The sequence below is a fragment of the Prionailurus viverrinus genome, chromosome C2 (assembly GCF_022837055.1).
Source record: "Prionailurus viverrinus isolate Anna chromosome C2, UM_Priviv_1.0, whole genome shotgun sequence".
Taxonomy (NCBI): Eukaryota; Metazoa; Chordata; class Mammalia; order Carnivora; family Felidae; genus Prionailurus; species Prionailurus viverrinus.
The window spans coordinates 110,431,667-110,457,554 of NC_062569.1; the positions used below are offsets into that span (position 1 = coordinate 110,431,667).

Here is a 25,888-nt window from a genome sequence, read left to right on the forward strand (position 1 = left end):
ACCCATAAAGCCTAATGTATTGTTTACCTGGCTCTTTACAGAAAAACTTTGCTTATCACTTAGCCAAAACATAATTTTTTTTAAGTTAAAAAAACTGTTATGCATATATAATCCAAAAGTTTTATGTAGTTAACTGAGGAAACCAGTAAGATATTAAAATTTTCTAACAGAATTTGAAGAAAAAATTCTTTCAGCCAATCAGTGGTACAGGTACAACACTGCTTTTAACACTTAATAGTCTTTTTTACCTCTTACCAAGTTTTGACTAATTTTTCTTAACACACCTTTTGAAAAACAGCTATTATTTTCTTACTAATTTCTTCTCATTAATCTTCCTTTTATTTTATTTGAACATTATTGTCTTTTTGTTTTATTTTTTTTTAAAGTAAACTCTTGGGGCACCTGGGTGGCTCAGTCTTTTGAGCATCCATCTCTTGATTTCAGTTCATGTTATGATCTCACAGTCCTGAGATCAGGATCTACCAAGCCCAAGGCCCCAGCACTGGACCTGGACCCTGCTTAAGATTCTCTCTGCCCCTCCCTCACTTGCACACACGCAAATAAAGTAAGCTCTTCACGCAACATGGGGCACAAACTTAGATCCTCCAGATCAAGAGTCATATGCTCTACCAACTGAGTCAGACAGGAGTCCCTGTTACTTTGTTTTTGGTTAAGTATAATCCTTAACCCATTAACTCCCAGCCGTTCCAACTTTCTAGTTTAAGCGTTCCAGGCTATAAATTTCCCTTTAATACTGCAGTTCTGTTGCTTTTAATCCTACATGTGGTCTATTTTTATAAGTTTCATTTTGCTTGAATAGAACGTAAATGTTTTTAGTTGGAAGCAATATTCAATATATTGTGGCTTGTTAATTCTTTTTTTTTTTTTTTTCAACGCTTATTTATTTTTGGGACAGAGAGAGACAGAGCATGAACGGGGGAGGGGCAGAGAGAGAGGGAGACACAGAATCGGAAACAGGCTCCAGGCTCTGAGCCATCAGCCCAGAGCCTGAGCGGGGCTCGAACTCACAGACCGCGAGATCGTGACCTGGCTGAAGCTGGACGCTTAACCGACTGCGCCACCCAGGCGCCCCATGGCTTGTTAATTCTTTACTGATTATTTTGTGTGCTTGATCTCTCAGGTTTTTATTTAAAGTTTACTTGTTTTGGGAGAGAGAGAAAGCCCATGTGCATGAGAGTGTTGAGTGGGGGAGGGACAAAGAGAGAATCCCAAATAGGCTATGCAGTGTCAGTGCAGAGGCCCACGCAGAGCTTGAACCCACAAAACATGAGATCATGACCTGAGCCACCAGCCACCCCTATATCTATCAGTTATAGACAGAGGTGCTTTAGAGTATTAACTAGTGTGATTCATCTGTTACCAAGTTTCTTCAGTTTTTGTCTTATGTATCTTGAGGATGTATTATTAGATACAAAACAGTTTAAAATTTCCTTTTATCATTACATAATGACCCTCTTTATGTTTAGTAATACTTTTTACCATTAAAATCTTGTAAACAGTATTTTTTTATTTTTCTATTTTGACTACTTTAGTAAATATTTTTTAGGTATGTAAACAATATTTTCATAACTATTTGCCTAGGATATTTTCCATCTTTTGTTTTTCAACCTTTTTGTATCTTGAGGTTTTAGATTTCTCTTTAAACATCATCATATTTATGGATTTTGTTCTTAATCCAGTATGGGAATCTTTGACTTTTAACTGTCCTGCATAGAAATTGTTGGACTTCCTGAACCCAGCAATTGAGATTGTTTTTCTCAGTTGAGAAAAAGTCTCAGCTAGTATCTCTTCAAAAATCGTTTCTGCCTCAATTTCTCTTTTCTACATTTCTGAAACTCGAGTTAGATAGACATTCTCATTTTATAGTCTGTGTCTCTTAATTTCTTTTATATTTTGGTTATCTCTATGTAGGATATTCTGGAAAATTTTAGTTCACCTACTCTTTAGCTTTGTTTAATTTGCTGTTAAATTCATTTACTGAGGTTTTTTTTTTTTTATTCCAGTCTCTTTTCTATTTTTATTATTTTATTTTATTATTTATTTATTTTTTTAAGTAAGCTCTGTGCCCAATATGGGGTTTGAACTCACATACTTGAGATCAAGAGTTGCATGTTCTGCTGACTGAGCCATCCAGGGGCCCCTCTTTCCCATTTTTTAGAGGCTCTATGTAGTTCTTTTCATGTGTCTCTTTTAGGGGGCTACTTTTTATGACCTTTTGCTCTTTACTGGTGTTATGCCACCGTTGACTTTTCTATATGTGATCATAGCAATAAAAAATCTTTGCTGGTTTGATTCATGCTGTTTGTTTCCACTAGCTCTTATTCATGGTGCCTTGTTTGTAATTAAAAATCTGTGCACACTGAATTTATATTCTTCAGAACTTTGTAGGAAACTTTGAGTTTTGGGTTGAAAGTGTTTTCCACAGAGAAAACATTTGGTTCTTAAGATTCTGAGGGCATTACCAGTCTGGGACTACTTTAAATTCTGAGCGTGAGGACTTTTTGGCTACCAAAGTGCTATATATTCAACAAAATATCCTACTAGATTAAGCCTGGTTTGAGGTCATGACTAATCAGGAAGGATTTCTTACCTGTTTCACTCAATGCTGGGGCACCAAGTATATTTAAAATAATACTTAAGGGGCGCCTGGGTGGCTCAGTCGGTTAAGCGTCCGACTTCGGCTCAGGTCACGATCTCGCGGTATGTGAGTTTGAGCCCCGCGTCGGGCTCTGTGCTGACTGCTCAGAGCCTGGAGCCTGTTTCAGATTCTGTGTCTCCCTCTCTCTCTGACCCTCCCCTGTTCATGCTGTGTCTCTCTCTGTCTCAAAAATAAATGTTAAAAAAAAAAATTAAAAAAAAATAAATAAATAAAATAAAATAATACTTAAAAAAATTTTTATGTCCTATTTTTTTTTAAGTAATTGGGTCAAATTAGGGTATGTTAGTCTGCCATACTGTTGGATGTGGAAGTCCCTGTCATAATTCTTCTGTCTGTTGGTTCATAACTCTCCCACGAGCTTCCCTGGTGTAATGTGAAATTGGTCCCTGTACTCAAAAGGCAGGGAGAGACCAAAGAAATGGGCAAACCATTCCAGGTTGGTAGGTGGCAGTTTTAACAAGCAAAGGGCGCTTATGTACGAGGCTTGTCTTAGGTGGCAGCAAGATGAATGTATCTCTGCACCTGCCCACCAAATCTTAAAAGTTTGTAAGAGTCCTTAACTGGGTCCAGTCACATAAACTGTGTAGATATTTTCAGTATCACGTCACTATCTCAAGGTTATGTCCTTAGAGCAGTCTCTGGGAGCAGGAAAGGCAAGTGAACTCACATTCCAAGGACAGGGAAGAAGGTGGGGAGCCTTTGAGTGCCCAGGGTCCATCCAGTTCACGTATCAGCTGGCAAACCTGTCTTTTTGATCACATTCCCTAACACCATCTATTACTAACCATTGTCCTTTTTTTTTTTCTTTTTTTAGTTTTTAATTTTGGTAAACACAATATAAAATTTACCCTCCTAATTTTTTTTAATGTTTATTTTTGAGAGGGAGAGAGTGAACGTGAGCAAGGAAGGAGCAGAGAGACAGGATCTGAAGCAGACTCTGTGCTGACAGCAGAGAACCCATGCGGGGCTTGAACTCACGAACGGAACCGTGAGATCATGACCTAAGCTGAAGTTGAACACTTAACAAACTGAGCCACCCAGGCGCCCCCGCCCCCCAGCCTTAATGATTTTTAAGTATACAGTTCACTATTGTTAATCATGTTCACATTGTTGTGTAATGGATCTCTGGAATTTTTTATTATCTTGCAAAATTGTTGTCATTTTGATTGTTTTGCAGAGTGTGTATATTGTATGTAAAAAGGCTAGGGGTAAAAACAAGATACTGAAATTATCTGCCTATTGTCTCTTGACAAAATTATGAATGATTTTTTTTTCCTTTGTGTTTTTGTATTTTATGGCAAACATGACTTTTGTCCTTGAAAAAAACTGTTTTATATATTTAAACTGTTACTTGGAACAGTGTTAATTCTTTCATGGGAAATTTTTCTCATGACTTCAGACTTAAAAAGGTATAGATAAGGGGCACCTGGGGGGCTCAGTCAGTTGAACGTGCAACTTTGCCTCAGGTCATGATCTCACGTCCGTGGGTTCAATCCCTGCATCGGGCTCTGTGCTGACAGCTCAGAGCCTGGAGCCCGCTTCAGATTCTGTATCTCCCTCTCTCCCTGCCCATCCCCTGCTCACGCTCGTTCTCTGTCTCAAAAATAAATAAACATTAAAAAAATTTAAAAAGGTATAGGTAAAAGACCAAAATACATTATTTTGTTTGTGGGTTTCCTTCCCCCCGCGCCACCTTTTTTTAAAGAAATACTTACCTCAAGCTTATTTAACTTGGTCTTATAATTTGTAGCAGGATTAACATGGCTTCAGCCTATTTAATTACCAACTTTCCTAGGATGGCTGAATTAGCCATGATCAACTGGAATGCTAATGTATCTCACAGTTTAAGGCTTCTCTTCCTTGTTCATCATCTACTTCTATAAAAGGACTACATTTTATGTACCTTGAGTCAAAACTGAATAATACAGCAAATGTGAGTTTTTAAAAGGTTGCTTTGGCGCTTTATATTTTTGTAAAAGATCTTTAAGCCAAATTATGATATGAGAAAACAACGCATGGAATAAGTATAAGTTATATGCCACCTACTGCAAGAAGGAGGAATAAGATTATTTGCTTAATTGTATAAAGAAGCTCTGGAAAGCTATACAGATTCTTATTCATACTGGTTATGGAGATGGAGTTGGACTTATCACTGTTTTATTTTTGAATTATGAATATTGGCTTTTGTAAAATAGTGAAGTATTGAGAACTTAGAAATAAACTGATCTCATTTTCTCACATAAAATAAAAATGTAATACCTCATGTGTATGGTAATTATTTCCTTCCTTAGGCCAGTAATACGCAAACTGTAGCCCACAGAGCAATCCTCATTTCCCTCTCTTTTTGTAAAGTATATTGGAACACAGCCATGTATATTTGCGTATGTGTTATCTGTGGCTGTACTTTTCAGCTACAGTGGCAGAGTTGAGTAGTTGAAACAGACACCTTATGGCCTGCAATAATTATTAACTGATTCTTTACAGAAAAACTTTGCTGACCCCCTGTGTTAGATCTTATTTTTAAATTTTCAGTAGTAGAACCCTTTGTTCACAATCATTTTTATATGGACTTCTGTTATTAAAATATATGGTTATACTTACAGAAGTGAGGTTAGGGGACAGGTTGGTTGAACCCTGCCTACTCACCTGCCTCCCTCTCTTTTTTTACCCTCCATTCTCCAGCAGCTGTTTCTTGAGGGGAATTTGAGGAACCCCCGGGGTTCTAAGGAGTACAGTTTGAAAATGACTGCCTTACAGCAACTCTTTGAGGTAGTAAGTCTGATACTATTTTCTATTTTAGGTATTGAGAGACTCGGCTCATTGAAGTGAGTTAGTCAAGGTTTATTAAGCAACCAGAACACAAAACAAATCCACAGTGTTTAATTGCAGAATAAATGGTCATATTTGCCTTTATATTCTATTTTATATATCATAATCATGTATTAATTGTTATTCTAAGGTGTTTTAGTAGACCTTTAACTTTTCTGTACCCCCATTTTTTTTGTTCCATGCAGGTTTTTGTAAGGCAAGCTTCCTTCCTTTATTGGAATTTGCCTACACTTCTGTACTAAGTTTTGACTTCTGTAGCATGGCTGATGTAGCCATCCTGGCTCGTCATCTTTTCATGTCAGAAGTTTTAGAAATCTGTGAGAGTGTGCATAAACTAATGGAAGAGAAGCAGCTAACAGTATATAAGAAGGGTGAAGTACAAACAGTTGCATCCACCCAGGACTTACCAGAACAAAATGGAGGCACTGTGCCTCCTGTGGCTAGCAACGAGGGGACCACAACAACATTATCTACTGAACTTGGGGATTGTGAAATTGTACTATTGGTGAATGGAGAATTGCCAGAAACTGAGCAGAATGGAGAGCTAGGACAGCACCCTGAACCCCAGGTTTCTTCAGAAGCTGAAGCCACTCTGTCACCTGCAGGCTGTATAACTGGTTCCCATCCTGAAATGGAGTCTGTTGATTTAGTAACAAAAAATGATGAGACAGAAGTAGAAACTTTAAACAGAGAAGATAGCGCACCTTCTGATATTAATCCCAAACTTTCAAAAGAGAATGTGATCAGTAACTCTCCAGAAAACAGTGATATGGGAAATGACCCATCAAGTGAAGATATCTGTGCTGAAGACATTCCAGAGCAAATGCAGAACCTTAGCCAGTCTTTAAAAGATCAGGAAAATCTAGTTGCACTGACAGCAAAGCCAGACCTTAGCACTGATGATGAAACTTACAGAAGCAGACTTCGGCAGCGTTCTGTTAATGAAGGGGGATATATCCGACTACACAAAGGAATGGAGAAAAAGCTACAGAAACGGAAAGCCATTCCCAAGTCAGCAGTTCAACAGGTATGACGAAGAGTTGACCTTTGTAGTTTTACCTTTAAGTAAAAAGTATTCTATTCATCAACTTATACCTGTGGTGAAATTATTTGGGGAGGAAGGGCAGTAGGTGCAGGAAAGCAACTTAATGTTTTAAATACCGGTATTAATAACGTAATGCCAGTTTGAAATATTATATGACTCGTGACTTTAAAAATCAAAATGGCTGTACTTACTTAGATTGTGTTTTCTATCCCTTACTTAGGTAGCCCAGAAATTAGTTCAAAGAGGGAAAAAAATGAAACAGCCCAAAAGGGATACGAAAGAGAATACTGAAGAAGCAGCATCCCATAAATGTGGGGAATGTGGAATGGTTTTTCAGAGACGATATGCCCTTATAATGCATACATTGAAACATGAAAGAGCTAGAGATTACAAATGTCCGGTAAGTAATTGGAAAGCTAATTAATGATGATTTATCTAACTTCATGATAAATAGAACCCAGTTTTGCTGCTTCATTGTTATTCTACTACTCATAGTCTCTGTGTTTCTCTGTCTCCCTTATATTGCTATAAGAGTCATCTTTGATTTGTACATGTCATTTCCTTGACAAAGAAAAACAAAAACAGTGACCTGTCTTTGCTTCTTCCTGATACCCTAGTAAGACAAGAGTAAAATTATCACTGAAAAAAATATAAGCTCAGGGGTGCCTGGCATATGACTCTTAGAGCATATGACTCTTTTTTTTTTTTTTTTTTTAACATTTTATTTATTTTTGAGACAGTGAAAGACAGAGCATGAACAGGGGAGGGTCAGAGAGAGGGAGACACAGAATCCGAAACAGGCTCCAGGCTCTGAGCTGTCAGCACAGAGCCTGACGCGGGGCTCGAACTCACAGACTGCGAGATCATGACCTGAGCCGAAGTCGGCCGTTAACCGACTGAGCCACCCAGGCGCCCCGAGCATATGACTCTTAATCTCAGGGTTATTATTATAAGTTTGAGGCCCCCCTTGTGGGTGGAGATTACTTGAAGATAAGTAAATAAACTTAAAAAAACAATAAATAAATTTAAACAAAAATGTAAGTTCATAAGAGTAAAGAGGAAATCAACTATATCCTGGACCCTGATAAATGGAGGTAGTAGCTGATTTAACAGATTTAAAAGGGCTCATTCCAGGCTTTCAGTGGGGAAAGCTAAGAATCCATCTGAATTGTATTGCAGAACTACCAAATGCCTCAGGAGTTGGTGTTATATAGCTACTTTGAAAGCAGAAGTGAATCTGGTTGTTAGAAAATTTTGTAAGAAGCAGTTAAGTCACAACCACTCCCTCAGCCAAAGATCCATCTTCTACTCTGGAAGAGCTAAAACCATGACTGTTTTGGGGAACACTGCATACAGTGAACGTGAATGTACTATACCCAAAACAAGGAAAAGGAAAACCTTATTTACTGAATATTGAAACCCTTCAAGTCCTCTGTCCCTTCTCAAGTCCCAGAATGTTAGCAGTCAGACCCTTAACCCAAAAGCAAAAAAGTTTCTCAGAGGTGAGAAATCCGAAGCACAATAACAAAGGACCTGAAGATAGTGCTGACTAAAGCCAGTGGTTGACAACTCCCCGCCACCCCCCACATACTTACACAGAAATTCCAATCCATTTTTTAACATTCTGAAAGATGAGTAGATGTCAGGGATCATCAGATTCAGGAATAAATATTTCAAGGAAAAAACAGCAACTTTGAAGAATCCACAAATACAAAAATCTCAGAAAAATTGGGAAATAGACTAAATCTCTCAGAAATAATGCAGAAGACCAGTTAGAAAATGAAAGTGAAGGAATTTAGAGAATTGGTGTAGGATATCTAATATCCAGATAACACCAAAAAGAGGACACAGAGATCAGGAAATCATTGGTGCAATAAAGAAAAATATCAGAATTTAGAAGTTTCCTTATGGGGGCACCTGGGTGGCTCAGTTCAGTGTTCAACTCTTGGTTTCGGCTCAGGTCATGATCCCAGGATCGTGGGATTAAGTGCTCCACGCTACAAATGGAGCTTGCTTGAGATTCTTTATCTCTCTCCCTCTCCCCTGCTTGCACTGTCTCCCCCTCTGCCCCCTCTCCTGCTTCCTCTCTCTTTCTCTAAAATTTAAAAAAAAAAAAAAAGTTGTGAAACAGGGCATGTTGCAGGCCCTGAACCATGGATGAAAGTAAATCTATATCAAGATAAATTATGAAATCTTCTAATTAAGGGGCAAAGAAAATTCTTATAAATAACAATAGAGAAAACAGATGGTCAGACTCATAGAAAAGATAAAGATCAGAACGGCTTCAGGCTTTTCAGCAGCAACAGTGGAAGCTAAAAGACAAAGAAAAGCATAATGTCTTTAAAATTCTAAAGGGCCCTGATTTCTAACTTAAAATCTGTAACCAAACTATGAGTTATTTGTGATGGTAGATAAGAACAGTTTCAGACATGCAAGGTCTCAAAAGTTTTACCTCCCAGACTCCCTTTCTCAGGAAGCTATTTGCAGAGGTGTTCCACTAAAGTGAGAAAGACCTGGAAAACCAGGAAACATGGGGTCCAATTCTACAGAGTCCAAGCATAGGAAACAACCAGTCCAGGTTGGAGCAGGACAAAATGCTTTGAAGGAGATCTCTTTCATAGGTGATGTCTTTAAATCTCCCCTCAGTAGACAATTGAGGGAAAGTTTTGGTGATGAATAATCAGTAAATACAAACAGAAATAAGCAAAACAAAACAAAAAGAAGGGAAAGAGAATCATAGTGTACTCTGTGGCCCAGCTGTAATAGTAATTACTTCATTGAAAAAATGTGAATGTAGAAATTAATCAAAACTACAACATAGCTGTATTGAGAAAATAAGGTAATAGGTCTGCATATGTGTAGGGAGTGGAAGGGTGAAGGGAGAGAGTCATCATCCATTCATTATTCATGTTACTTAGAGTTACCAAGGTAAGCAAGCATCATGAGAGAGTTAAAAAACAATGGCAGAAATAGAGCAAGAGACGAGTTTTATTTATTTAAAAAAATTAAATATTAGAGGTTGTGAGCATATATAACTTTGATTTTTTTAAAAAAATGAACAAAATATTTCATGAATCCCTAACAACTACAGAATAAAATCCAAGGACCATCAGAGTTTTTTCTACTTTTCCTCTACTAGTCTCCTCATTGATGCCTTTGTCTATTGCTTCAATTACTCCCTCTTCCTAAATACTTCACTCTTTCACATGTAAATCCTGTTTCTGTGGTTAGATTATAAACCTCTCCAGAGTAGAGTCTGGGTCTTTAACCCCTTTCATCCTTATGTCTGATACCTAGCTTATCATCTTTTATATAGTGTGTGGTTTTTTTGATTTATATAATCGTAACAAAGAAACGGGAACTTGAAATAGGAGTCAGGTGTCACTTAACATTTGTTATGGAACTACATTTAGACAGAATTTTATTTACTTTTCCTTTTAGTTGTGTAAAAAACAGTTTCAGTACAGTGCCTCCTTGCGAGCACATCTTATTCGACATACCAGAAAAGATGCACCCACTTCATCTTCTTCCAATTCCACGTCTAATGAGGCATCAGGAACATCGTCTGAGAAGGGGAGAACCAAACGAGAATTTATATGTTCCATATGTGGAAGGACATTACCTAAATTATATTCTCTACGAATACACATGTTAAAGCATACAGGTGTAAAGCCACATGCATGCCAGGTAAAGCCATGACATTTACTTTGTTATGTAAAGAAAATTTGAATTTAACTAGTGATGAGACTGGTTGATTCTGGAGTCACCCTTACTCTTGTAAAATGTCACAGAGAATTCTGTGACTTTTTCAGTTTGTTGCCTGGTTTAAGGGAAATTCCCAGTTGTGTTCTTTGATTTGCTATTTAATTTGTTGTAATTTGAAATGAATCAGTTTAGGATGTTCATGAAACTTAACTGTGATTCAGAAGATGTTAGGTGAGAATAACTAGTTCATTATCCCATTCATCCCTTTAAGCTTCAGCGGGACCTACCTGGACTGGAAAGGAACCCATGGCTTAAACAAATCTTCTTAGCAAAAATCCTCCCTAAGCTGTGTGTTCTTCTCTAGAGCTGAGGACTGAGACTATCTGAATGCCAAAATACAGCTTCTAGCTAAGAATCCTGTGATTAGCCAGCTTTGGGCTGTTTGGAACAGTGAAAATTTTCCAGTAGCCCCTGTAGCCTTGCATATAAGTGGAACTCGTTTGTATTAATAAACAGTTTTGGAAACAATGAGTTTTTTTCCCCAGTGAAATTTTTAATGTTTCTCTCCCCCCCCCCTTTTTTTTTTAGCTTTTTGTTATATGAGAATAGAATAGAATAGACTCTCATGGACCCTTTATCCAGCTTCAGTAGCTATGAACACATGATCATCTGTGTTTTATGTATACTATCCCTCACTGCCCTACTTCCCTTTCCCCTCATTTCTTTTGAAGCCAAGTCCTAAGCATCATTTTACTCATAAATTTTAAAACTGAGTATTAATTGGGCCTCTGGTCTTGTAGTGTAGCACTACTCAAAATGTGTGGTCCATGGAAGATATGTACAGAAATGGAGAGTGGACTTTTAGAAACTCTCATGGCAGTTACATTGTTGTGACATTTTTAGCATATTTAACAAAAAATGGATTGACAAAAGGAAGACTGATTCATCACAGAGTTTGAGAAGCACTGTTCTAGTTTGTGTAGCAATAAATTAGTATATTTTCTTGATTAAGCTGTCATGTCTCTTAATATAAGGTATACTCTTTATTAGTCTCACAAGGACAGCATGAGGGTCTTTTGTATGGCTTTGACCTCCAGTGGATGTAAGAAAAGTAGCGATATTTGTTAAGTTCTGAGTCAGAAGATGGTCAGCCAGCTAAATATCCTTGACATTTGTTTCAGCTTCAGTTTGGCATTTTGTTTATAATTTTTTTCTTTCAAATGGCATATAGTTTCTCTAGCCTCATTCTTCAGAAACAGCCCCGGTTTCTCTTTTCTGTTTTACTGGCATAAATACCTGTGCCATCTTAGGTCTGTGGAAAGACTTTCATCTATAAACATGGTCTAAAATTGCACCAGAGTCTCCATCAATCACAAAAGCAGTTCCAGTGTGAACTATGTGTTAAGTCATTTGTTACCAAACGGAGTCTTCAAGAACATATGAGTATTCACACAGGTAATGAGAAATTTGTATTAACTTAGCTACCATTATATACCATAATTCAATTAATTATTGTGCTATATATGTTTTAGAAATTATATTGATATACTAACGGCTGTGTGTGTGCAGTTTTTTTCATTAAGGCTGGGGTGCCTGGGTGGCTCAGTCAGTTAAGTGTCTGAGTTCAGCCCAGGTCATGATCTCACATGTTCATGAGTTCGAGCCCTGTGTCAGGCTCTGTGCTGACAGCTCAGAGCCTGGAGCCTGCTTCAGATTCTCTCTCTCTCTCTCTCTCTCTCTCTCTCTCTCTCTGCGCCCCTCTTCCACTTGCGCTCTGTCTCATTCTCAAAAATAAATAAACATTTAAAAAAATTCAAATTAAGGCTAAAAAGTGTTCTTTAAATCTAGTTTAGAGCCATCTTATTGGTATAAAAATAGTCATTGTTTCCCTCAGTGTAGCAAAATGTGTGAATCATGCATAATTTAGATAATGTAGCCATGGCTAGTGAAGGGTAGATATCGGCTCTAGGACTTGGGTTCAACTCTGTATTATTATAATCCAGATGATTATGCAAGCGTGTCACGTTCTTTGGGTAGTGGTAGTAGCCTTGCTAGTACTGTAGTTGAGAAGAAACAGAAGATTTTGACTTGGCTTGTTGTTGTTCTGAGAAGATGGCTGCCAAATGTTACAGCTTCTGTGTCCCTTTGGTAAAGTAACATCTGAAGTGTAACATAAAGTATTCTGTTTGAAGAGCACCTGATTGCTGGATTTGTGACATGTTTTTTATTTTTTATAGGAGAGTCCAAGTACCTTTGCTCAGTTTGTGGAAAGTCTTTTCACAGGGGCTCTGGCCTCAGCAAGCACCTAAAGAAACACCAGCCAAAGCCTGAAGTTCGAGGCTATCATTGTACTCAGTAAGTATTTAATACACAAACTATTCAGTTTCCTTGTGTTTCTTAATAGGTTTATTTGAAAATTGTTTTCAGAAGAAAATATTTGAGGTAGCTATAGTTGATAATACTATTATATAATTGAAATTTGATAAAAGAGTGGAACTTAAACATACACACACACATATATATATATCTGACGTGATGGATACATTAAATGGGAGGAATCCTTTCACAATGGATATATGTATCAAACCATTATGATGTGCATTTCAGATATCTTACAATTTTATAACTTGATAAACCTGAAAAAAACTGTTTGAAGATAATATTCAATTTTTACTTATTTTTTATTGTAATGTCTTTTTTTTGCCTAGATATTGCTATTTATGGTTTTTAAGTTTTATTTAGATATCCTATACCATGTAAATCACTCACTTGAAATACTTTAAAGACATTCTTCAAACGTACTACTTGGAGGCAGAGATTGTAGGAAGTGAGAGCCCCCAGTGCGAGCCAGAGATTTTTTTCTAGGTTGTTCATCTAAAGTGCTAAGCCGTCTGCTAGTTTTTCCTCTCTTTAGACTCTTTTTCTTCTCTTCCTCTTTTTATTTTCCAAAGCATCTTGAAATCTCTTTTATAATTGAGGTAAAACTCACAAAAAATTCATCATTTTAAAGTGTACAGTTCACTAACTCTTAGTACATTCAGTACATTGTGGAAACATCACCACTGTCTGATTCTAGAATGCAGGCCCTTTTGGGGGGATCCTTGAGGGAGTCACTGGATAGGTCAAAAGAGACCAGCACAGTTCTTTAAGAAGAAGTCCCTCTGGCACCAGGAGCCCATCGTGGGAATGCAGTCTTCATGGCTGCTGCTCAGCTGAGAAGCAGGGAAAGGGGATCAGGGGAGTTCAAATGCTACAAAGCTCTCTCACAAGATTTAATGATTTTTTTAAATTATTTAACGTTTATTTATTTTTGAGACAGCGTGAATGGGGGAGGGGCAGAGAGAGAGGGAGATACAGAATCTGAAGCAGGCTCCAGGCTCTGAGCTGTCAGCACAGAGCCCAACACGGGACTGAAACCCACAAACTGGGAGATCATGACCTGAGCCGAAGTCGGATGCTTAACCGACCGAGCCACCCAGGCGCCCCTGATTTTTTTTTTAATTAAACATTTGCCTGGCCACTGTACACTTTTAATCCATTTCTGGGGTTCTAATAAAATTGATCCTCATAGTTTTGGCTAGTTTTGGCCACTGCTTTTGTGAGCTTGTGGGGTTTCCTACTCTGCCATATTTTCTTTTCTCACTTTTATTAGTCTTATTATAAAAAAAAATATTTTAGGAGTGCCTGGCTGGCTCACTCGGTTAAAGGTCCGACTTCAGCTCAGGTCATGAACTTGCAGTTTGTGGGTTTGCACTGGGCCCTGTGCTGACAGCTGAGAGCCTGGAGTCTGCTTCGGATTGTGTCTCCCCTCTCTCTCTGTTCCTCCCCTGCTCGTGCTCTGTCTCTCAAAAATAAAGGTTTAAAAAAATTTTTTTTAATAAAATTATTTTATTATTAATAGATTTTTAGTTGCAAGTGAAAGAAAACACTACCTAAACTGGCCTGAATGAAAGGTGGTAAAATCTAGGGAGTTTGAATAGTTTAATGTAAACTAGATTCCCATCTGTTAGCACTTGGTCTCTGAGGCTCTGTGGACATGGCAGTAACAATGGTTTCAGCCTCACATCCTCTCGACTCCCAAATTGTCAAGCTGCTTTTCTGGTAGTTCCTATACAGGTTCTGAGATCGACGCCCATTGGATCTAGTTAAGTCATTCGATTATCCCTGGATCAGTAATTATAGCCAAGGGAATGCTGTGCTCTGATTGACTCAGGCCTGAGACAATTGCTCCATCTTTATGGTCGATGGTGAGGCCTACTCCAAACACATGGACGGAAAATGGGCGAGGATAAAAAGGAAGATCAGATGGGGTTTAGGGAGAGAAAGAAAATAAATGTCTTATACAGTAGCCTTTGAGAGCTCTGCATGGTTCTTTCTAAAATGTTTCTAGTACTAGAAACAAAACAAACCAGCAAAGGGAAAAAAGAGGGTGTGGGGCAAGCCAAGAAACAGACTCTTAACTATAGAAAACAAACCAAGGGTTACTAGAGGGGCCGTGGGTGGGAAGATGGGTTAAGTAAGTGATGGGGATTAAGGAGTGCACTTGTTTCGAAGAGCACTGGATGTACAGAAGTTTTGAATCACTATATTGTACCCCTAGTATCACATTGTAGGTTAACTCACTGGAATTTAAATAAAAACATTAAAAAGTATAAATGTCTCTAGTAGTTAAGAGCTAAAAGAACTTAAAACCTTGAAGCCTTTACTGCAAGATTGGAATAGTAGCGCATTCTTGTGTTTTCAATTGGGATCATTTTCTAGAGTTATAAAACCCAAAAATACACCGAGTCTTGGAAATTTGTTTTAAAAAAATAATACAGTGATCTGATCGAGTGCTTGAATTTTATTGCAGATGTGAAAAAAGTTTCTTTGAAGCTAGAGATCTTCGTCAGCACATGAACAAACATCTTGGTGTGAAGCCATTCCAGTGCCAATTTTGTGATAAGTGCTATAGTTGGAAGAAAGATTGGTATTCCCATGTGAAGTCTCATTCTGTCACTGAGCCTTATAGGTAGGTAGATTGGAGCAGGATCTGAACTTAATTGAGATGTATGTACTTGGATTAATTTTTTTGTATGCTGGTGCTTTGGAAAAAATAATTTAGGTTCCCCCCCGCCATTATAGGTGTAATATATGTGGCAAAGAATTTTATGAAAAAGCATTGTTCAGAAGGCATGTAAAGAAAGCTACCCATGGAAAAAAAGGAAGAGCGAAGCAGAACCTGGAACGGGTATGTGAACAATGTGGAAGAAAATTCACTCAGCTAAGAGAGTATAGGAGACACATGAACAACCATGAAGGTAACTATACTTCATACTGTGTATATATGTAAATAGAATAAAAAGCCAGTCTAATAGTGATTCCCCCTTTACCAGCCTTCTTGCCTGTTACCTCACCTTCCTTGACAAGAGATGAATTCTATATTATGTAAGATTTATTCACATGATTGAGGTGATCCTGAACCTGGATACCTGATTGTTGTGTATGTAGATGGATTCCTTTTTTAGTGAGCTTAATATTGTAGGTCAGCATTTTTATGCTGAACTGGGTTATTTGAAGCTTCTGTTTCCTTATCCTAAGATTACAGGATTGCTGGGAAGGTTAAATGAGACTGTTCATGGAATCAGAATTGCCTCTCAGTAACTTGTATCTCTGGGAACACCTCTCTCTCTTAATAGGAGTTAAGCCATTTGAATGCTTAACATGTGGAGTAGCTTGGGCTGATGCCCGATCTCTAAAACGCCACGTCAGAACGCATACTGGTGAACGGCCCTACGTCTGCCCTGTATGTAGCGAAGCCTACATAGATGCTCGAACCCTCCGTAAACATATGACTAAATTCCACAGAGATTATGTGCCTTGCAAAATTATGCTGGAAAAAGATACCCTTCAGTTTCATAACCAAGGAACTCAAGTGGAGCATGCTGTTAGTATCTTAACAGCAGACATGCAGGAACAAGAAAGCAGTGGTCCTCAAGAACTTGAGACTGTGGTCGTGACAGGAGAGACCATGGAAGCACTCGAAGCCGTGGCAGCTACGGAAGAGTGTCCATCAGTATCTACGCTTTCTGACCAAAGTATTATGCAAGTGGTTAATTACGTGTTGGCACAACAGCAAGGACAGAAGCTGTCTGAAGTTGCAGAAGCGATTCAAACTGTCGAAGTAGAGGTGGCACATATTTCAGAAACAGAGTGAATATAGTCTTGGAGAAAAAAAGAAGGGTCCTAGCATTGTATACTGAACTCACAGAACATTTGTTTACAGTACTGTGCGACTGTCTGCCTAGAGCCTGTATGTCAAGGCTCTGGGCTCTTGGGTGAGGTTTTAACACTTCTAAACGATTTGTCTGGCTATAGGTTCTGTTGAAAAGTCCATTTACTGTAAAGAAGTTGAAAACAAATGTACTTGATGGCATTGGTTTATCATGGTGTACTTTTTATGAATTGATGTTTATAAAGGACTGTACTAAATTAAAAACTGTATAGTTTCACTTGCATTTTGACATGATCATCTACTTTGAGTTTAAAAGGCTGTACTAGTCAGATTTTCTTCTTTTATTCTCAAAATAGGTTCTGTGATTTCATTTGCCCTGTTTATAGGTCTAAAAAAAATCTAATATAAAGCATTTTAGTAGGATGCATAGGTACATTACATTTTTAAAATGCTTCAGGTCTGGATTCTTGACTTACTATTTATTTTAACCCCTTATAAGTCAGGGATTTATTCTATTTTAAAGCACTTAATGAGTTACATGTTGTAATCAAGTTTGCACAGTATACTTATCTATATGGGGAGCCCTTAAATACATAGCTGATTTTTAAAATGCATGAAATGCCTATTAAAGCCTTACTATATACTATCTCTTCAAGGCAAGTAAATTGACCACGAGCAAAGAACACTGTTATTAAACACTGTTGATGGGAAATTTCTTCTTGATAACATGGGACAATAAATGGAAAAAAAAAAAATCTCATTCTTTTGCTGAAAGAATGAACAAGTTAAAACTAGATTTGGTATGTTTGCAGCTTTTGTATCATGTTTAATTGTTCAATTTTGTTGAAAAACTGCAATTTAGAAATAGGATAGCAATATAGACATCTAAAGGGGTCCTGAGGATACCATATAATTGTTGAGTAACTTCAGAATAGTGAAGTCTTCAATTCAGCCCTCATTATAGTATACTACTCAAAGAAATTGATTATGGTCCACCAAATTGTTGGAAGTAAATTATTTTTAAAAGTTACCTGTGAATTATATTAATTTGTGTGTTTGATTTTTAAATTCCCACTTGTAGAAGCTATCCAGTTTTCTGATTTTCAAAATAACCATAGGGAGATGCCACATTTCACTCCTGTGGGTAGCTACCACTCAAACTATAATTGTTAAAATTAAACTTTTTAAGTATTAGCCGCTAATATAAGGTATAAAATGAAAATAAAAGCAAATCACATGTAAATCATTCCTAAAGCACAAGAAAAGAATGTGCCTTGATGTACATATATTAAGATACTTATTCCAGTTTACTTTAAGAATAGCTTAAAAGATAAAGAATAAATGTGATGCCATGCATGCGTTCTACCTGCATATGTAATATTTGCATTTGCAAATTTCCCATTGTCTCTATAGCTGTGTGGCTGACTTTTGAATTTTAAGTGAATTGACATACAGTCTATAACTTTACAATGGCTGCTTGTTTATTGTATCTTTCAGTTAGTGAAAATGTGTTTCAACCTGACTAAAATTTGGAATTGTGTCTTTTATGTTCCATCCTCACTGTTATTAGATTTAGTTAATTGTATAAGACCGTTGATGTATGTCAAAAACATGTAAATAAAACATGTCGAATCTTGTTTAAAAGCATAAGCTTTGGAGTTGAGCTTGTCACTATTTTCAAATTATAAATCAGTGGCCGTTATTTGATAGGTTGATTCAGTTTTATAGTGGCATGGGGGGATCTTCTCTGTTTACAGTTCCTTTTTAGAAACACGCACTGTTTTGTTGTTGCAGTGACTTTCCCCATTGGGCACTCCCAATTATCACTACTGCTGCTATGCAGTTTGAGTCTTTGCTGTTAGTCACCGAAACGTATATGTTGTTGATAGAAATGAATTAATTTTCTAACACGGCTTTTAATCTGTTTTATTAAAAGTGGCTCACAGAATTTCACAAGGTTGCCTGAACTGCTGGGCTTAGAGCTAATCCAAACCTTCATTCAGTGTTTTGTGATTTTTAATAGCATTGGTGTAAACTGTGCATGCATGATATTTCCTGCTCATGATTCTTGTCAAAACTGTAATCTCTTGGGAGTTCCTAAATTTACATCTAATGTTTGGAACATACACAATAAAAGCCTTTCCTTCCCCTGATCTTATATATTTGATCAGTTACAGTTTATAGAGGCTTGTGGAGCAAAGGTACATAAGTAACTTATTTAATCAGTTTAAATATATCATGCTTGGGGTCCCTGAATGACTTGGTTGGTTAAGCTTCCAACTCTTGACTTAAGCTCAGGTCATGATCTCACATGGGATAGAGACCTATATGGGGCTCTGCCCTTGGCAGTGCAGAACCTGCTTGGGATTCTCTCTCTCTCACCCTTTGTTTCCGCCCCCCTCCCCCCCCCCCCCCACCATTTGCTCTCTTTCTTTCTCTCAAAATAAATATTTAAAAATATGCTTATAAAGTTTAAATACTGCTGTTTATTGGATTTTTCCTCGAGAGTTTTATAAATTTTAGAGTATGAACTCCTCTCCAATAGAGCCTTATATTTAGGAAGCCTGTGCCACCCACCTAGGTTGAGGGTGGGTCCTTCCAGATCAGTTTTTTGTTTACTTCTGCTAGGTGTCTCCAGGACTATCAGTGGTTAGGTACTATGGTTTCTTGGACCATTGCCTGTAAATTTGAACTTCAGGCGAGTCTGAGGGCAAATTCGTTGTTCTAAATCTTCAAGGGAGACCTTTTGCCCACTGAGAGCCCAGCCTGGGACAAATTCATATATCTGCCTACGCTAGGGAACTGTTTCTTTTCTTTTTTTCTTTTTTCTTTTCTTTTCCTTTCTTTTTCTTTTCTTTTCTCTCTTTTTTTCTTTCTTCTTTTCTTCTTTCTCCCTTCCTTCTTTTCCTTCTCTTCCTTTCCCTTCTTTGTGTATTTTGAGAGGGAGGAGAGAAAGAATCCTAAGCAGGCTATACATTGAACACAGAGCCTTGTTGGGTTGAGGGGGACAGGGGTAGACCTTGATCTCATAAACTGTGAGATCATGACTGAAATCAAGAGACATTTAATGAACTGAGCCAGCCAGGTGCCCCTGAACTGAGTTTTTTCTTCATTGTTCTTTCATTGAAGATGTAGTTCTTAAGTGGTCCCAGGTTTTGGGCGGGGGGGGGGGGGGGGGTTGTTTTTGTTTTTTCATTTTAAAGTAGGCTCCATGCCCAACGTGGGTCTTGAAATCCTGACCCTGAGATCAAGAGTCACATGCTCTGCTGACTGAGCCAGCCTGGTGCTCAGTTGTCTCAGTGTTGTGTGGAATTACTTTTTCCAATTTCTGTAGACCTAAATCCTGATGTTTCCTTTTAGCTGTCAAAAGCCAGCCTCTCTGAAACGGCCAATCTCATCTGTCACAAGGCTACTACAGGTTTAATTCAGTTTCCTCTTATTTGGGGACCCTAGAACACTGCCTTTCTTATAAACTTAGTATGATTTTGAAAGGAGTTTGTTACATTTTATCTAGTGGAGAGTTTCAGGTATTTTAATCTCTTCCAAACTCTGGAAACCAAATCATGTTGTTTCTTTATATATTTTCCCCTCTGTTTACTCTTTACTTCCAAAAGTTTTATTTCTATCCTCAATACCTCTTTCATTTCCCCTCATCTTAGCTACCATTTCTCATAACCTTGGTGTTCCTCAACCTGATCTTCAGCTGTTCTTAATTATATATTCATTTTAAAAATTATATTTCTGGGGGCACCTGGGTGGCTCAGTTAAGCATCTTTTTTTTTTTTTTAAGTTTATTTATTTTGAGAGAGAGAGCAAGTGGGGTAAGGAGAGAGGGAAAGAGAGAATCCCAAGCAGGCTCCATACTGTTAGCACAGAGCCTGATGCAGGGCTCAAACTCACAAACCGTGAGATCATGACCTGAGCTGAAATGAAGAGTTGGACACCTAACCAACTGAACCAGCCAGGCACTCCTGAGTGTCCACCTCTTGATCTTGGCTCAGGTTATGATCTCACAGTTTGTGGGTTCGAGCCCCGCACTGGGCTCTGCACTGACAGCATGGAGCCTGCTTGAAGTTCTCCTCCCTCTATCTCCCCATCCTATCTCTCTCTCTCAAAATATTTATTTATTTATTTATTTATTTATTTATTTCTGGGTGCCTGGCTGGCTTGGCCAGTAGAGCATGAAACTTGATCTGAGGGTCATGATTTCAAGCCCTGTGTGTGGGCATGGAGCCTACTTTAAAAAAATAAAGACTAAAGAACACCTGGGTGGCTCAGCCAGTTGAGTGTCCCAACTCTTGATTTTGGCTCAGGTCATGATCCCAGGGTCATGGGATGAAACCCTATATCAGCCCCCATGCTGAGCATGGAACCTGCTTGAGATTCTTTCTCTCCCTCTGCCCCTCTCCCCTGCTCGATCTCTTTCTCAAAAAATAAAATGATAAAGATTGAAAAAAATTTTTCATGTTTATTTGAGAGAGCACAAATGGGAAGGGGCAGAGAGAATCCCAAGCAGGGTCTGCACTGTCAGCTCAATCTCATGAATGTGAGATCATGACCTGAGACAAAATCAAGAGTTGGATGTTTAACCAACTGAGCCACCCAGGCGCCCCTAAAATTATATTCCTTATACTAGCATTTACAGTTGGTTCTTCATAGGTGCTTATTCCTGCTTCCCTTTTCCATTCATCTTATTTTGCTGGTGGGATGTATTATGTTCATTTTAAATTCTTGCTGTGTTCTTGTGCTCTGCAAAAAATTACATGTGTATACCACAACTTCACATTCTACCACTGATGGATGTTTGGGTTATTTTCAGTTTAGGGTTATCCTGAAGAATGCTGTAAGGACCATTTTTATTTCCTTGGCATTTATGGGTATGCTTTTCTGTTGGGTACGTGACTTACAGTAGAATCTGAGGTACTTGGATTTGTGAACCAAAATATTTTCCAAAGAGATTATTCCAGTTACCCTCACCAGTGGCGGCTGCTCAGTGTGCTTGCTTACTTACTGTGTGCTGTTCTGCGATGTCTGTGCTTCGTATCCCATGTTGTTTTAATTTACACTGCCCAGATGACTAATAAAGCTGAACACCTTTTCATATATTTGCAGGCCGTTTAGATATCCTTGTTGTGAGGTCATTGAATATCCTACCCATTTTGTAATTAGATTGTCTTTTTTCTCTTTCAGAAAACAAGCCATTTGTTACTGTTTTACAATTGCCATCTCCCGTTTTAGAGCTTGTCTTTTCATTCTCTTAATGATATCTTTTGGTGAATGTATGTGTTTAATTTTAAGGTAGTCCCAATTTATAAATTTATGCCCTTTTACAAAATCTTTCCCTGCCCAAAGATCATTATAATATTTTCCAATCTTATCTTTTAAAAGTTTTCTACTTTTGCCTTTTGTATTTAGATTTATAACCCATCTGAAGTAGAGGTATGTGTCAAGCTTTTTTATATGTGTGGATTTCCAGTTGTGTACACAATTTTCTGAATACGCTGATTTTTTCCATTGTTCAGGAATGCCATCTTATAAATCAAAGGTCCATGCATATGTTGATTTCTTTCTGGAATCTATTCTGCCTCTTTGCTTTATTTCTACATTCTTGCACCAATTCCTTGCAATACCAACTTGCAACAATACTGAATCCTTACAGTAATTAGGACCATACTGTCTTAGTTTCTTAATTATTGTAGGTTTACAATAATTTTGATATCTGATAGAGTAAATCCTCTCACTTTACTCTTATTTCAGATTGTCTTGTATGCTCTCTCCCTGTAAAATCTATAATGAACTTACCAATTTCTGTAATAAAATCCTGTTGGGATTTTGACTGGAATTGCATTGAACTTATAGAGATCAGTTTGGAGAGAATTGATATATTTATAACTGAATTTTCATTCCATGAACATATTTCTTCACTTATGTAAGTCATCTTTAATATCTCTCAAAATATTTTACAGTTGGTGTAAACATATTATATATTTATGCAATTGCAAATGCTATTTTTTATTTTTCAGTTTGTTGGCATATAAAAATACAAAACACTTTTGTATATTATGGGAACTTTTTTTTTTTTTTAATTTTTTTTTTCAACGTTTATTTATTTTTAGGACAGAGAGAGACAGAGCATGAACGGGGGAGGGGCAGAGAGAGAGAGGGAGACACAGAATCGGAAACAGGCTCCAGGCTCTGAGCCATCAGCCCAGAGCCTGACTCGGGGCTCGAACTCACAGACCGCGAGATCGTGACCTGGCTGAAGTCGGACGCTTAACTGACTGCACCACCCAGGCGCCCCCATATTATGGGAACTTTCATCTGATAAATGCTGTGTACAAAACCACAGCAAAACATTCCAAAAGATGAAAACTGGTTAAAATTTTCTGACATTGGAAATAAGACATTTTATCCAACAACGTTTCTAAATTCCCTTATTAATTTCGATAGTTTTGACTGTCTCCATACCCAGTTATGTTATCTGCAAATAAGTTTTATTTCTCCTATTCCAATTCTAGCTTGCCTTATTGACCTCTATAGGACTTCTAATACAATGTTAAGTAAATGTGACAGTTGGAATCCTTATCTCTTTTCCCATCTTGGAGTGAAAATCTGAGATTAACATGGTGAAGTAGATAGCTTCAGAATGGGGGCTTATTGCCAGAAAAACTGACCATGTGATTAGAGAGAGAACTTTTATCCCCATCTCCCAACCTCCAGAGGAGGGGAGAGGGTCTCCAGCTCTGAATTAATTTTTTTTTTAATGTTTATTTTACAGAGAGAGAATGCAAGCAGGGGAGGGGCAGAGAGCGAGGGGGACAGAGGGTCTGAAGTGGGTTCTGTGCTGACCACAAAGAGCCCAATGCAGGGCTTGAACTCACAAACCGTGAGATCATGACCTGAGCTGAAGTCAGCTGTTTATTAACCGAGCCACCCAGGCGTCCGTTGATTGATTTATTCTTTAAAAATGTTTATTTTCAGACAGAGAGTGAGCACTAGCAGGGGAGGGGCAAGAGAGAGGAGAGAGAATATCCCAAGCAGGCTCTGTGCTGTCAGTGCATAGCCTCCTGCGGGGCTCCATGTCAAGAACCATGAGATCATGACCTGAGCCAAAATCAAGAATGGGTCGCTTAACTGACTGAGCCACCCAGGTGCCCCTTAATTCATTAATTTAGTTAACCGTGCTCATGTAATGAAACCTCAACAAAGCTTGAAGAGGCTCAGAGAGCTTCCTGGTTGCTGCACATACTGATGGACTAGGTGGGTGTCACACCCCAACTCCATAGGGATAGAAGGTCCTGTGCTCCTTGCTTCCAGATCTTGCGCTATAGGTTTCTTCCACCTGGCTATTCCCGAGTGTATCCTTTATAATAAAACTGTAATTTTAAGTATAGCACTTTTAGTGACTTCTTTGAGTTGTTTTGGTAAATTATCAAAGGAGGAGCTCCAGAGAAGCCCCCGAATTTGTAATCAGCCAGGCAGAAGAGTGGGTGGTTTGGGGATATCCAAGACTCGCAGCTGGCATCTGAAGTGGATGCAGTCTTGTGGGACTGAGCCCTTACTTGTGGTGTGGGGTCTGTGCTAACTCCAGGTGGTGTCTTAAATGAATTGTATGTAAAAGTCTGTGGTATGTGAACTAAGGACCACTCCTTTCCCAACTATCTCAGCTCAGGGAGTTGAAGACACCACTCCAGACTGCCGCATCCAAGATCACAGGACTCACTCTCCCACCAGCTCCCAGTTGGAGGGCTATCTTCCTGGGAGGTTCAGGCCATCAGTCTTTCACATCCTGCTCCCAGCTATCTGGTACTGAGATAAGGTCTGGTATGTGTAGTTGAAAGCTGGCGGCTCCCTTCTTGCTCCCAGCTACCACTTGTGGAACAAAGGTTCCACCTTGGGCAAAGTGAGCTGAGAAGATTGAAGCTCTGACCACTGTTGTCTCTGTTCATGAGGTGGTGGTTGCCTTTCTTAACAAACTTTCATAGATTTTTCTTGAATAGATGTCCTTCATTTGCTGTTTGATCATTTCCAGAGACTTTAAATGGTTGCTTTTATTTCTGTTTTTACAATTTTTACTGGTTTCACTGGGAAGCATGTTAGCACAACTCCTCATCTGTCATACAAGAAGTTGATCCTCCTCCAAGACATTTTCAATATTTTAGGGGCACCTAGGTGGCTTGGTCGGTTAAAGTTCATGAGATAAAGCCCCATGCCAGGCTCTTTGCTGACAGCACAGAGCCTGCTTGGGATCCTCTCTCTCCCTCTTACTAGGCTCCTCCCCCACTTGCTCACATGCTCTCTTTCTCAAAGTGAATAAACATTAAACATTTTTAAAAACCGTTTTCAATATTTCAGTGTTCTTTTCAGGCGCACATGTAACATTCTTCAGGATAGATCACGTTAGGCCACAAGATTCAATAATTTAAGAAGACTGAAATTGTATCAAGTAACTTTCTGACCACAACTGTATGAAACCAGAAATTAATTACAAGAAAAAAAAACTGGAAAAAACATAAACACATGGACACTAAATAATATGCTACTAAAAAATATATGGGACAACAGAGAAGCCAAAGTAGAAATCAAAAAATACATGGAAAAAATGAAAATGGAAATACAACACTCCCATAAATCCTTGGGGTGCAGCAAAAGCAGTTCTAGGGGGAAAGTTTATAGCAATACAGACCTACCCTTAAGAAATAAAAATCTGGGGCACCTGGGTGGCTCAGTTGGTTTAGCGTCCGATTTGGGCTCTGGTCATAATCTGAGTTTGTGAGTTTGAGCCCCACATCAGGCTTTGCGCTGACAGCACAGAGTTTGCTTCAGATTCTCTGTCTCCCTCTCTCTCTGCCCCTCCCTGCTCCTGCATGCTAAGATAAATAGACTAACATTAAAAAACATTAAATAAGAAAAATCTCAAACCATCTAACCTTACACCTGAAAGAACTAGAAAAAGAAGAAAAAGGCCAAAGTTAGTAGGAGGGAAATAACAAACATTACAGAAGAAATAAATGGAGAGACTAAAAATAAACAATAGATCAATGAAACCAAGACCTGGCTCTTTCAAAAGATAAACAAAATTATAATTCTTTAGGCAGAATCATCAAGAGAGAGGACTCCAATAAATAAAATAAAAAATGAGGGCTGCCTGGCTGGCTCAGTTGATGGAGTGTATGACTCTTGATCTCTGAGTCATGAGTTCAAGCCCCACGATAGGTATGGAGCCTGCTTAAAAATAAATAAAGTCAGAAATGAAAGAGGAAAAATAACAACCAATACCAAAGGAATACAAAGGATTATAAGAGAATAGTAAGAAAAATTATATGCCAACAAACTTGATAACGTAGAAAAATGGATCAATTCCTACAAACATATTCTTCCAAAACTGAATCAGGAAGAAATAGGAAATTTGAAC

General features: G+C 38.2%; 1 protein-coding gene across 1 annotated transcript in view; it reads left to right on the plus strand.

Moving 5' to 3' along the window:
• ZBTB11 (zinc finger and BTB domain containing 11) overlaps nucleotides 1-18,123 on the plus strand; it is a 32,287-nt gene extending 14,164 nt beyond the window's left edge. Inside the window, exons 4-11 of the mRNA XM_047875160.1 lie at nucleotides 5,695-6,536; nucleotides 6,775-6,954; nucleotides 9,996-10,241; nucleotides 11,570-11,714; nucleotides 12,497-12,614; nucleotides 15,112-15,270; nucleotides 15,384-15,559; nucleotides 15,938-18,123. Coding sequence (XP_047731116.1) covers nucleotides 5,695-6,536; nucleotides 6,775-6,954; nucleotides 9,996-10,241; nucleotides 11,570-11,714; nucleotides 12,497-12,614; nucleotides 15,112-15,270; nucleotides 15,384-15,559; nucleotides 15,938-16,455 — 2,384 coding nt within the window. The 3' untranslated portion in view covers nucleotides 16,456-18,123. The remainder of the gene's footprint in view (nucleotides 1-5,694; nucleotides 6,537-6,774; nucleotides 6,955-9,995; nucleotides 10,242-11,569; nucleotides 11,715-12,496; nucleotides 12,615-15,111; nucleotides 15,271-15,383; nucleotides 15,560-15,937) is intronic.
• Nucleotides 18,124-25,888: the final 7,765 nt, after the last annotated feature.